The sequence below is a fragment of the Solanum stenotomum genome, chromosome 9 (genome assembly GCF_019186545.1).
Source record: "Solanum stenotomum isolate F172 chromosome 9, ASM1918654v1, whole genome shotgun sequence".
Taxonomy (NCBI): Eukaryota; Viridiplantae; Streptophyta; class Magnoliopsida; order Solanales; family Solanaceae; genus Solanum; species Solanum stenotomum.
In genome coordinates, this window is record NC_064290.1 from 14,312,048 (window position 1) to 14,326,166 (window position 14,119).

At 32.9% G+C, this 14,119-nt stretch overlaps 1 protein-coding gene across 2 annotated transcripts; it reads right to left on the reverse strand.

Annotated features, from left to right (window-relative positions):
* Positions 1–329: 329 nt before the first annotated feature.
* On the reverse strand, positions 330–8,242 carry LOC125876965 (uncharacterized). Of its 2 annotated transcripts, none has more exons than XR_007447564.1 (6): positions 8,068–8,242; positions 7,928–7,981; positions 7,505–7,610; positions 1,216–1,450; positions 675–775; positions 330–567 (listed from the first exon to the last, which is right to left on the reverse strand). XR_007447564.1 is itself a non-coding variant. In XM_049558256.1 (6 exons), the coding sequence occupies exons 1-6, from the start codon at positions 8,089–8,091 to the stop codon at positions 662–664; spliced, it is 390 nt and encodes a 129-aa protein (XP_049414213.1). In that variant the 5' UTR covers positions 8,092–8,242; the 3' UTR covers positions 632–661. The 2 variants fall into 2 exon arrangements, 1 of the variants encoding a protein (XP_049414213.1); XM_049558256.1 differs by lacking the exon at positions 330–567 and having other exon boundaries at positions 632–775; positions 1,216–1,300; positions 1,444–1,450.
* Positions 8,243–14,119: the final 5,877 nt, after the last annotated feature.

Here is a 14,119-nt window from a genome sequence, read left to right on the forward strand (position 1 = left end):
CGTGGAAGCTCTATGAAGTAATACATTTTTTATGCTTAAAAGTTAAAATATCAACTTAATGTTGATAAACGAGTAACATTGTATGTGTCTATGAACTTAGTACACATTTAAATAATCATAAAGTTGAATAATACCAACATTATTTGGCCATGAAAATTTCACTTTTTTCCACTGAAAAGAAAAAGTATGAGTAATTCTCCAATTTTGAAGACATTATATCTCAATCAAAATCAAAAACCTTATTTGGGGAATCATTTGCAGAACTCGCCATTTTTCAAATTTAGTTCCTCGTTAGTCCGACAAGCAAAATTTGTCTGCAAACAGAAAGATGCATCCAACCACTTGTTTCCTTAATTATTTGGAAATTCAAGCCCACAAAATTGTTAAGGTAGCTAATACACAACATTTCTAATGAATTACAACTTGACTCGCAGCAGTCTCTAGACCAACTCCAGGTCCAATAGATGCAAGCATTACGATTTACGACCAACACAGCAGCAATAGTTGAAGTGCCAGAAATCAGGTGGATAAGTTCCTCATACAGCCAGTACACAATGTAGTCTTTACCTAGAATTTGAAGTTCCAGAAAATCTTTGAGAAGCTATCTTTTTTTTTCTTCCAATGAAAGAGTTTGACAAAACGAACTTCAGAAGCAGAAAATCTATGCTACAGACATAGTCATTATCTGACGAGCAAGACCAGGATCTTGTTGCAAGAGCTCCCTAAGGTTATTCTCCACCTCCGCCATGTGCTTTTCCAAATACTCTTTAGAAGTCTGTCCAACAAGCAATTTCTATTAACATCCCTTGACTGGTGTATCCGGTTTATGTTCCCGGACAATCAAGCAAATGGAAAAGTATAATAAATAGCAGTATTTACTAGAAACAAAAATGGATAGACGTCAGAAAATAAAGAGCTATGTACCCTATAAGTTAGAAGAACAGAAATATGGAAACCAACATTTGGTACAAAGGAAATAACCGATAGATGCTATAGGTTCCTTATAAGACTAACATGGACTTACTTTTTGTTGTTTTTGAACTGTAAATTATGCAGTTCTATAATACTATTACTTATTTCGATAAAAGATGCAAGAATATTGTTTTAATGATTTTTCAGAAGTTAAGATTGACAACAGTCTAATGTTGATTGAGGTAAATGACAAAATGAAAGTGAGTAGCAAAATGCTGAATTGAAAAAGGAATTTGAGAACACCTGCAAAGAGGCAATTGCAGTTTCACCATCCTTGAGTTTTTGCTCTTGCTCATTCATTAACACAGCCTTTGGCTCTAAGACAAACCTGAACATAAAAGATTGTTCAGAGTGAGATAAGTACAAAAGCAGAGAAATTTGAGAATTCCAGGACAATAATGTATATGATCCACATATCCTTTTCCTTTTTTCAGATAACAGCAACATGATAGACTTCGGTTCAAAACTTACGTTCTTCCTGCAACAAAAGATAGAAAACAATTGAAACACAACATTATTAGAATTCTGTTCAATTTAATTTCAGAAGTGATATTTCAAGACTAACAAATCACTCAATTAACCAGTGTTATGAAAGGCGATCGCCTTTCAAAGGCGACAAGGCACGGCGAGGCGAAGGGTCATCGCCTATTTCCGGCAAGGTGAGGCGACTTCGGAAAGGCGTGCCATGGCGACGGAAAGGCGTAAGGCGACGTGGTGTGGCGATGCAATAGGCGTCGCCTTTTTATTTTTTTAAGGTCTGACTTAATAATTAAAACCCAAAATTAGGGTTTTTTTGGGTATTTTTGCAAACTTGACCTTCGCAAGACACTCCTCCTCTTCTCCTCAAATTTTGCAATTTTTTGCGATTGCTGCTCCATTGTGGAGACTTCTTCTTCGCGAATCGCAATCGCAACTACTGCTTCTTCTCAGGTACGAAATCTTCTCTCTAGTTCTTCTCTTCTTCTCTTCTAGTTCTTCTCTTCTTTTCTTCTTCTTCTTCTCTACTCTCTAGTCTCTACGCTGTTTTTTTTCGTGGAACTACTCTGTTTTTTTTTTTGGTGGAACTTCTCTATTTTTCAATATTTAGAGTTTGAGACTATGCTCAGTTCTGTACTTCTGTGGTAGACTGTAGTGCTCTGCTCACTGGACTGGAATCTGCCTATATTTTTAAAAAAAATTCTTCTATAATTATTTCTTCCCTACTTAATTTAGTTTTATATTAATTAATATAGTATTTATTTGTCCACAAATAGTGAATTCAATGGCGTCGGATGCTAACAAAAAGAGGGACATTGCTAATGAATGTTATTGTTATTAAGATTTTGGATATTTATATATGCAATTAAATATTTTACATTTTCAGTATTAATTGGCGCCTCAATTCAAAAAGGCGAGCGCCTCGCTGCGAGGTGAGGCGAGGTAGGCCCTTGTCGCCGTTCGTCGTCCAAAACACTGCAATTAACTAAATCTCACTCCCAAATTGGTTGGTATCGACTATAAGAGATCTTCTATGATTACTGCACTGTCTTTGAGGCTAAATGAGTCCAACATCAAATAATTTTCTTTCAGGTAAATTGAATTCTTTAAAATTAGAGGTTTTCTGTTTGAGAATTGATAACATTGTATTCTTCAGCATTAAGGATATGTTGGGGACCTTTAGAAAATCAGAAAAGAACAAAAAGCATAGTACTTACAAGGACCTAAGAATTCTAGAAGTTGATCTGGATCCTCTAATCCTATCTCTTTACACCAAAAATATTTTTTTTTGAGAATGGTAACTTTTTTTTCTATTTATCCACAGGTATACTACATCAAAGTAGCCCCTCTTCCAAAAGCATTACAAACTAGACTGACTCCATCTGTGCTTTTTGTCACAAATAGTCTAAAACATCAAAAAGTTCTTCTGCCTGTACTAAGACTTTCTGTTTACACCAAAAATAATAAAGAGCTATACAATTCATCTTGAAATTCTGCACATTGTTCTTCTTGCCCTCAAAACATCTTTGATTCCTTTCTTTCCACACTGTCCACCATATACAAGCTGGGACAATCCTCCATCTCTCCTCCTTAATTGTAGTATTGCCAATATTGATCCAACAATTTAGGAGTTGTGCTATGTTTCTTGGTTTCACCCAAGTGATCTTTCTAAGGCTGCTGAATATTCTCCATAATTGATCTGTCCATTTGCAATGCAAAAAGAGATGGTTGACTGTCTCTTCCTGTTCCTCACACAAATAGCATCTTGAGCATAGTTGGAACTTCCTCTTCTTTATATTCTCTTGTGTCAGCACTGCTTCCTTTGCTAGTAACCATGTGAAACAGTTTACCTTGTATGGGATTTTAGGTCTCCATATCATCCGCCATGGCCATAGCTCCATCCTATCATTTGAATTTGATTGATTAAGATCTTTGTAAGCTGACTTGACACTGAAAACCCCTTTGCTACCAATCTTCCACACAACCTTGTCTTCTTCCCTAGTCAAATTGCTAAATTGTGCCATTGTATCATGGAAGGCCACTATGTTCCCCATCTCCCAATCATTTAGATTCCTCCTAAGATGTAAGTTCCACCCCTGTCCTGTCCACATTTTAGCCACAGTTGCATTTTGTTGAAGGCTTAGTGTATATAAATCTGGGAATAATTGTTTCAGGGTTCTTTGGGCTATCCATCTGTCCTCCCAAAATGACACCTTCATTCCATTACCCACCTGGAATCTGATTCTAGAAAGGAACAGAGGCCAAAGATTTCTTATTGATCTCCAGATACCACATCCATATGGTGTAGTTACCATCTTTGTCATCCACCTATTCTCCATTTCATATTTTGCCCTGATCACCTCTCTCCATAGCATATTCTCTCCTGTCATCTATGCTTACGTTACTACACCAAAATCCATCCTCCCCATATTTACATTTAATCAAATCTTTCCACAAAGCTTGCCTCTCCTCAGTATCTCCACAGCCATTTCATCAAAAGACTGTTGTTATGCTTCCTCAAATCACTGATGCCCAAGCTACCTTTATCTTTTCTATGCAAAACTGTCACCCACTTGACCAAATTGTACCCTTTGTTCTCTTTGGAGCCATGCCAAAGGAAATCTCTCCTAAGTTTGTCCAATTTCTTAGCCACTTTTGTCGGTATAGTGAAAAGAGACATACATATGTTGGGAGAGAATCTAGAACAGAGTTGATAAGGATGTGTCTACCACCAAAAGACATGTATTGAGCCTTCCATATGGCTAGTTTTTTTTAAGTCTTCTCGACTATGCTGTCCCATATCTCCAAATTTGTGTTTATTACCTAAAGGCATACCCAAATAGGTTGTGGGCAATTTCTCCACTCTGCAAACCAGAGGTTTTCTGAATGTCTCACTTTTCCTTCACTGATAAAAGATATCTAACCCGACCAAAAAGTCTCATGCTGAATACTGAACCTAACATAATTTAACAAAATAAATCTTAATCCCTGCTAAATGGTAGATTTATGGATCTTTTACTTCCATTATGTTTAGTTCTTAACTAAATCCTCATTGATTTCATGAAATTGTATGTATTTTGGAACACCTTCCCTCCATTTGATTTGTATGTCACGTTCCTTTTAAGAACCTTCAATCATCATAGTGTCACATCTATGGACCAATGCATTTGGAGGTCTATATAAGACATTGGCCAAACCAGCCTCTCATCTTAGCCACGCTACGCGCTTGGGTGTGATAATTTTCTAAGCTTGTTCAACATTGTATGACAATAGATGCATCTTCATAGAAGAATATTCAACCACACTCGTCATGCAGATATATTGGTTTTTGAAGGACCCATATCCACTTTAATGTAACATTGTTGGTTTCAAAACTGTTCTTAGAACTTCCTTTCCAATTTGTTAGGTATTTATCATATCGCCATTCACGACATTTGGGTTCTTTCATAGTCATTTGAGTATAACTTTCCAATATATCAACACCATACTCGTCGTGCAAATATATTGAGTTTTTGAGGACCCATATCCACTTTAATGAAAGTTGTTGATCTCACGATTGTTCTTTAGAACTTCCTTTCCAATTTGTAGATACGTTTTAGAAAGTTAACATTTTATAGACAACAATACACCAATGGTGTATCTCAGTAGTAATTACATCAGGAGTAAACAACAAGCAAAACCAAAAGATCTATCATTTATACCCCTCCTAAACTATCTAAAAAGTGAGTAATAGCCTCCACCTCTTTGGGGAGGACATGATTACACCAAAAATAATGTGTGGGTTGGACAACACTCTCTAAAACAGTTGCATCCTGAGATTTATAATCTAAACCAACAGAAGGAAGCAACAGTAGCAGAAGTCAAAGACAACCAAGGATGGAACCTATCTTTTAGGAGAAGGTTGAATGACTGGGAAATAGACAAATTAGCAGATTTCTACAAGTCTTTGGAGCAGGCGAATAACCTTGACACAAAGGAGGATAGTTTACAATGGTTGAGGGCCAACAATGGGAAGTTCACAATAAAATCAGCTTATAGACGTCTTGACAGGCTAGCTGAAATGTTGTTACCATGGCCTTGGAAGATGATATGGAAAATTAAGGTACCTCACAAGGTGGCTTGTTTCACCTGGTTGGTAGCTAGGGAAGCAATACTAACTCAGGACAGACAATCCAATGAAAAGGGGAAGACAATTATGCTCCCAGTATTTTTTTTGTGAAATAGAAACAGAGACAACAAACCATCTCTTCATCCATTGCAAAGTGATAGAGAAATTGTGGCAGATTTTCTAGCATGCTGGAATAGAGAAGGGAATACATCAGGTCACAAGGAGAGATGGAAAGATGGAAGATTGTCTCGGCTTGCATCTAGTGGATAATTTGGAAGGAAAGGAACCAGAGATGCTTCGAAAACAAGAGCATCCCTTTCCAGAGTTTGAAGTAGAACTGTCTTACAATTTGTAGGTATTTTATCAAATCTCCATTAACCAAATTTGGGCTCTTTCATAGTCATCTGAGTATAACTTTGATCACTTTGTGCTTATTATTGTGTTTTTGGTGTAGGATGAAAATGAAAAATGTTGGAGCTAAAACAAGTGATTTGGAGCTTTGAAGTCCGAGTAAAAGCCCAAAGAAATGATTCCGGAGCAAGTCCAAGTTTCGAGGATGGAATGCACGCGGAAAAATGGAAGAAAAACAACATCGGCACATTTTGTCCATGTGCGACGCGCCTATTTTCGCTTGCCGAGCAGTCAAGTCCCTGAAACAAAGGCCCTACACAATGCACCAAGGTGGTTTGCAGCTGAGTTCTATAATTCATCCGTCTTAAGGGTATTTTCTCTCGGGCTCTAATAGATACTTTATATAAGCGTCTTAAACATGATTTTGAGGGGAATTAACATTGTTACGCAGATCAAGGGCTAAGAGTATTATTTGTAGGTCTTATCTTTCTTCGCCTTATTTTTTCATCATCGCCACATGTTATTCATCAATTCTTGTCATTGTATTGGAATCATAGTCCTAGGGTTTTGGCACTGATATGAAAGCTAACGTTTGAAGATCATTCACAATTATTGGTTTGTCCGTTATTGGATTATTTATTTATTCTTGCTCTTAATTACTTGATTGCCTGGCCATTATCGAATACTATTTGTGGCTCGCTAATTGAACTGGAGAGAGGGGATGGAAAGCGTAATAAGAATAAATAGAGCATGTTCGTGAACCTATAGACAGAGGATTGTTTCGCTAGAGTGGATAGAGATATACCCTTTGGCCTTTAGCCTCACTTAGTTGAATACAGAGATTTAAATACATTCGGCTATTGCCTGACGACCGTAGAGATATAGGCGTTGGTGTAGCTTGAATAGGCATGTGAGCAATTCGAGAGATACTCATAAAGATAATATTAGCGTGCAATTAGTAACTCGTGAAATCAATTGGTGTGACAATCGAAAGACTTCACTGGATTGTTAGATTTCATAGCCTTAGACCTCTCTCTCATCTGATAAAACCAAATTGTCCTAGCATTGCATCAGCTTTACTGTTTTCTCTTAGTTAAATAATTAGTATAATGAACTCCAAAACTGTTGATTTCTCTAATAGTTGAAATAGGAATTCAAATTAGACCGTCAATCCTAGAAGTCTCTGTCAATCCTAGAAGTCTCTGTCAATCCTAGAAGTCTCTAGGAGAAAACAATATTTGGACTCAAATTTTATATTTACTTGTACAACTGTGTATACTTGTGTGTGAGTTGGCCACAACAATATACAATGTGATATCTAAGAGAACTAGTTCTGCTAAGCCCTAGTTTACCGTCGATTCTTTTATTAAAATAGAAACCAATAGTTTGCTACTGTATCCATTAATGTGTTTGACCTGCCAAGCTAGAAAAAGAATACACCAGTCATTGGGAACCGCTCCAGTTATTTGCTTGAGGCACGAAGTGAGAATAGAAAAGAAAGAACAAAATTTTCAGACTATCGATGAAGTCATCAAAACTAGCTTATCACTAGAGCACCAATTTAAACCAATTTTTACTTCTTTTTTTGGAGCTTACCTATGGCTTTGTATGTATTGGTATCATCAGACAGCTGTTTCAGTTCCTCCAATGTCAAATAAGCACGCTTCTTCTCGGTTTCTTTGTTTCGAATCTGGGTTTGAACCTACAAGCCAAAACAACTATTTGCTTTAGATCAACAATACATTAATATCTCAATCAAGCAATTCAAGTATGCCCAATTTTAGTTCCTTTCAGATTTCATTGAACTCTTAACATATCTTTTCCCATTTCATTTCCTCAGGATACAAATCCGAAGAAGCAAACAATCAGTAAATTAATCCATTTCTCGCTTAAGAGCAATAAAAACGTTTTTTTTTTTCAAATTTCAAATCGATCTCACAGACAAAAGTTGATATTTTTCACAATTCTACGAACATGAAACTGAGTAAAAGACACATGTAAATGCAAATAAGAACTAACCTGCTTCAATTTCCCGGTAGTCTCTATCATTCGACCCTGAATTTCAATAAAAGCCTGTTGAATAAAAAAAAACAAATAATCAGAAGTAAAATTAGAGGGAAAAAAAAAACAGAAATTGTGAAATGAAAAAGGATATTTACAGTTCTATTTGCTTCGTCCGCCATTTTTCAACTGCAATTCCAAGTGCAGATACAAAAACTGAAGCCCTAGAATATAATTCTACTTTCTGAAAACAGCCGAGTGAGCTTGATAGAGCAAGAGACGAACAGTAAAAGGTATGTCGCTGCCTATAATTTGGGTTAACTTCCGGCCCAATGCCTATTCTGGCCCATAATTTGTAGAAACTAAGCATATGGCCCTATAAAAGTTAATTAATTACAGACATATATTAATGAAAAAAAATTACCCGGATAAGCAAATATATATTATTTAATTAGCTAACATAGTTATAGTTTGAATTAATTATGGCTTGCAACTTAATTTTAGCTAAATTTGCGTCGCCTCTCTCCTCTCTTCCTCTCTCTCGCCTCTCTCCTTATTTATACATATACAAATACAAATTTTACATATAAATATACAATTATATGACAGATATACAAATACAATTAGTATCTCTCCACTCTCTGGCCTCTCTCACTCGTTTCTCTCCCAATCTCGCTCACTAGATATACAAATACATATGTATACCCGTTACATATATATAATTTATCGTACAAAATACATGTACAATTCGCTTCTCTCCACTCTCTGCCCTCTCTCGCTCGCCTCTCTCCCAATCTCACTCGTCAGATATACAAATACATATGTATATCAGTTACATATATATAATTATTTTGACAGATATACATATACAACTCGTCTCTCTACTCTCTCTCTCTCGGCCGCCTCTCTCCTTCCTCTCCCAATCTCGCTCGTCACTCTCCTCTCTATAACATGTAGCTATGAATTGTAATTAGCAAACTATAGATATGAGGCATAATTAAGCTATTTTTGAGTGACTATATGTGAAAATTCCCTTATATTCACTTACCTTTAATATTCCCTTTTTGAGAAAAAAACCCAAAATAGTCCCTCATCTTTACATTAAGACTCAAAATCATCCTTAAGTTTTCATATGGAGCATTAATAGTTCCTCATGTTTGCAATATTGGTGCACTTTTGGTCCTTCTCCAAAATTTTGCTTATTTTTTAACATTGATTTTATCCATAATTTATGTTTGGAATGTTCAATCGTCATTTTATATATTTAGTAGAAATAATAACTCGACGTGGTAGAATGTGAGAAGAAAAATACTTTATTTTGTTTAGTAGAAATCGTATTGTAGGTAAAGTCAAGAAGTTCATCACGACAATTTCACGTGCAATAGTACAATTTTTTCTTTTCTTACAATGTCATATGTTAAAATGTTATTAGTTTAGTTGCAGTAATATTTCTTCTGAACAGAACAAGGTGTTCTTCTTCTCACATCCTCTCACATAAAATTATTATTTCTACTAAATATATAAAAAAGACGATTGGGCATTCCTTACATAAAATTGTGGACAAAATTAATGTTAAAAAATATGCAAAAGTTTAGGGGAGGACCAAAAGTGCACCAATATTGCAAACATGAGGGACTATTAGTGCTCCATGAGAACACTCAAGGATGACTTTGAGTCTTAACCCAAAGATGAGGGACTATTTTGGACCTTTTCTCTTCCCTTTTTTGTAGCTTTAATTTAATTATTAAAGGGAAAAGGGACTGATATACCCCTCAACTTTGTCATTTTAAGCTGATATATTATTTTCCTCTAATAGAAGTGAAAAAATTAATTTAAAATATATATATAATCTATATGGGGTATATTTGATCCTCCTCACACGTTTTATTTTATTTTTTTTGTTTCAATGACTAATTTAAATTTATTATTTTTATGGTCAAACTTATTTATGTTCCACTAATTTTCTTGTAAAATTTATCATAGATGCCCCAATATTTTTTTACAGATACAAAAACTAAATTATAATATAGTCGGAAAAAATAGTTTTAAATTATAATATAGCCATAAAAAATTAGATTTTAAAACTATTTTCTTTACACTAAAGAATGAAAGAACAAATAAAAAAAGAATAAGAAACTCAAATAATGATAATCAAAGAAGTCAAAAAACAATTTATGTATGGAAAAGATTAAAATATACCTTGAACTTTGTTAGAAGGATCATATATACCCTTACATAATTTTTTTAAAAAAATTAAAAAGTCAAAAATATAAATTTAAAACTATTTTTTCACTTCTGTTAGATGAAGCGTATATATGAACTCTTTTTGTAACAGTAGGGGTATATTGGAGTCATTTGTATAATGGTAAGGGTATATACGAGTCACTTTCATAACAAGGAGTCGAGGAGTATATCAACTCTAAATGACAAAGTTGATGGGTATATCATGCCACTTTTGTTTTTTTATTTTTCTAGTTCGTTTTTTTTTTCTTTTTTTATTTCTTTGTTCAATTAAATTATTTTAAACTTTATTTCTTTTTTATATCGTAATCTGATTTATACTAAACATTTATTTCATATACTTTCTTTCTTCTTCTCTTTTTCTTTTTTCTCAGTTATTTCTTTATTCTTTATGTTTTCTCTACTTTTTTTTCTAGTTTCTTTTTTTTATGCATTTTGTTCTTTTATTTTTTCAATTTATTTTATTATTTTCTTTTCTTTTTACATAATTTAATTCACACTCAATTTTTATTTTATATTCTCCTTTTTTTATTTTTTTCTCATATATTTCTTTATTCGCTTATTTTCTCAAAAAGAATCCTGCTTTTATTTTTCTCTTTTTTCCCCTTTTTCTTTTTTTTTTGGTTCCTTTTATTTTTTTTCATTATTTTATAATTTCTTTATTTTATGTTCCTTTTCTTTTCTCCTTTTTTTGTAATTATTTCTTCTTCTTCTTTTTTTTATCATTTTCTTGCTTTTTCATTCATTTTTTCTCAAATCATAATATTCTTTATTTTTTCGCCACAATTTAATTTCATATTTTTGATCATTCTATATTTTATTTTTATTTTTCTTTCAATTAAGTTTCTTTTCATTTTTGTTTCTAATTTGTTTTTTTTTCATTTGCTTCAATACTATCATAGTTTATCTATACACTTTCATGGTATCATTGATGTATATTTCAATACTTTAGTGAGACCTCCATAATACCATCACAGTATATCTATATACAAATATGGTATCATTGAGATTCAGTCCGTAATGATATCACCATATTATATCTATATATCTTTCAATCATCGTTTGGAGGTGCAAGATAGAAGTTAAATTAAAAGAAAAATGAAAAAGTAACACAGGAAAAACATAGAGTTAATATCACGAAAGCTTGTTTGATGCAATTACAACAGAACTATAAGCATTTATAGATATATTGACGTAGAAGTATGCCAACTAAGTACATAAAAGTTTACCCTTAAAAATATCTAATTGGAACAAATTAACCTAAACAATGACTAATAAAATTGTCCATCCGATAGTAAAGGGTCTTAGATACAACTTGTAAAGTTATCCTCCCATGCAATTTATAGGCCAACGAAATTAATCATTGTAGATCAAATTTCTAGGAGTTTTAGAGATCAATCTCTCAACGTATTGAAGCATAGCTCCCTACCTTCATGAGTTAATACAAATATTTGCGTAAATTTATTCTCCCAAAATCTCATTTATGAAATTGCACTTAGGTATGTTGATTGATGAGCCATATGAAATGACACAATTAATTACTTCTAAAAAGTATTGAGTTACAAATTACTATATATTCATAGATGAAAAAAATAATTGTTTGGACCATGATTAAGCCTTTTTGTACACCTTATATGTAATGTAAGACAACATAATACGTAAGAGAATGATAAATAAAAGTTCGTTGAATTGAGATGATCGCATGTGAACAACAATATAATTGTTATACAATATTAGAAATATAATATCAATTATGTAGCATATGTGTAATATTACAATCATAAATTACTTGCTTGCTAGCTATTATTGAATTCTCATAAGAAGATCAAACTCCCTATCTTTAAAAGTTGTGCTTTAGGTTTGAATGTTCTTCATTTTTGTTCTAAAATTCATTGTTCACTCATAAAATAAGTATGAAATAAGTCAAACTGAACTTTGGTTTAAGATTTATAACTTGTATTAGCAGAATGAATTTCAAACAATGCATTTGAAATACATTTGGACATTGCAAATCACCTCTCTCATTGGCCATATATATTGTGGAAACTGCATCCAAGAAATGATTGAACACTTGAAATACATATGAAAACATAGACATATATAAGATTGACACTAACAAATCTCATTAATGATCTTGGTTACTGTAATAAAATGAACGTTAATAACCTATTGGATGGTGAAAATGATATATGTTCAGAGGTTTAGAGCTTAAAAGAAATTGTGGATACCATTGAAAAATATAATGTTGATGATATAGTTGAAGATGGAACAATACCTTTGGAACCAGTTACGCGTAAGGAAACACTCATCGCATTTAGAAATCTTCACAATTTTATGTACAGTTTGAAAAGACAACACCGAAACTTTTGAATGCAATAAGAAAAGTTAGAGATCAGCTTTAACTAAATTTAAATTTTAATAAAAAACAGAATACAATATAATCATATTTCACTGAATTGTCTAAGATATATTTGTACTTTTTAAAGATTATAGTTAGGCACTATACACTCAGAGGGGGATGAGAGAACATTATTTACTATGAAAATCATTTTAAACTAAACACGTTTAGTATCACTTATTATGATTCTGATTCATCAAGCTAATAATAACTCTTCAATCCAAAACGTTCAACTCAAGTTTCATCATCTCTTCATTTATTAGAGAATTCCAAATTCATCAAAAAAAAAATAAAAATGAAACCCAACTCTATTACATAGGGAGTAATAAGAAGCAAGACACATCTTAATTAATTCTAAGAAGCAAGGCACATCTAATTAAACATAAAAAGATAAAAATCACATAAGATATAACGTAAATATTACTACTTATGAATAAAACAAAGTTGCACACTTGAAATTCATTTCTTGTTCTGTCACGGTAATACGGTATTCTTAAATTCTTTGATCAATATGTTGGGATATAAATGAAAGTATATTACTTTGATACATATGTTGGGATTTAAAATTATTAATATTTTTTCTTATGGTGAAAATAAGCATTACATCTTGAAGACGTTCAACAATGCCTTATTCACGATTTCTTTAAAACATATGTGAATCCCGTTGAATATCATAAATTAATATTGAATTCGAATTTGAAATCCCAACAATTTCAAAGAAGTGGTTTAAAAGTTATCCCACTGTTATGGAGGAGTACCTCTTCAAACTAATAAATAAAGAAAATTAATTGGTTATTTTTTTTTTCTTTTGACTTCCTCTTGTCTATTTCTTTTTTAACAAAATCACCCGACACTTTGTCATTCAAATTTGACATAAAAATAGAGGGGAGGGGTGTGGGGAGAATCTAGAGTTATGGAGAGGTTAGTGGAAGACTCTAGAATTCCCTAGATCTTTTCTTAGATGACTCTAGAATGCCTTTGAAAATATCTTAGAATGCTTTGAATTCTCTAGACTAGAAGATAATTTTAGAAGAAAGACTAGACTGTAAACAAGTAGGGACTTGTGTAGTAACTTGTTTTTTCACTTTATCCCCTAGAAAGTAGTATAAATAGATGAAATCTCATTTGTAAATTATCCAACAAATTGTAAGCAACGATATACAAAATCTTCTTTAAAAAGCACTCTTAGTCTTTTTTTCATTCTCTTAGCTATCTTAGTTTCATTCTCTTAGCGATCTTAGTTTCAAAGGGCTTACTTGAACTTACAAGATCGTGAAAGATTCGTGAGTAAGTTTTCAAGTGCCACACGGAGCTTTAGTGAGACTCTAAGATCGTGACACTAGGTTCACTACACCAAATTTCATAGTTTAGTAGTTTATTAGCTGAAAATGTTATAGTTTTAAAAAGAGAAAAAGACTTCATCGTCTTCCACTTCTTCTCTTTCACCTTTTTTTTCCTTTTTTTTCCATTACGCTATGCCAGACAGTCTAGGTTCATTACGACAAATTTCATGGTTTAACAGTTTATTGGCTAAAAATGTTATCTTTTAAGGTTTTTTAACGATATTGTAG

Coding starts and splice junctions, on each gene's coding strand:
- LOC125876965 (XM_049558256.1), bottom strand. CDS start 8,091: ATGGCGGACGAAGCAAATAGAACT. Junction 7,611..7,927: donor CTACCGGGAAATTGAAGCAG/GTTAGTTCTTAT, acceptor TTTGGCTTGTAG/GTTCAAACCCAGATTCGAAA. Junction 776..1,215: donor CTGCAATTGCCTCTTTGCAG/GTGTTCTCAAAT, acceptor CTTGTTGGACAG/ACTTCTAAAGAGTATTTGGA.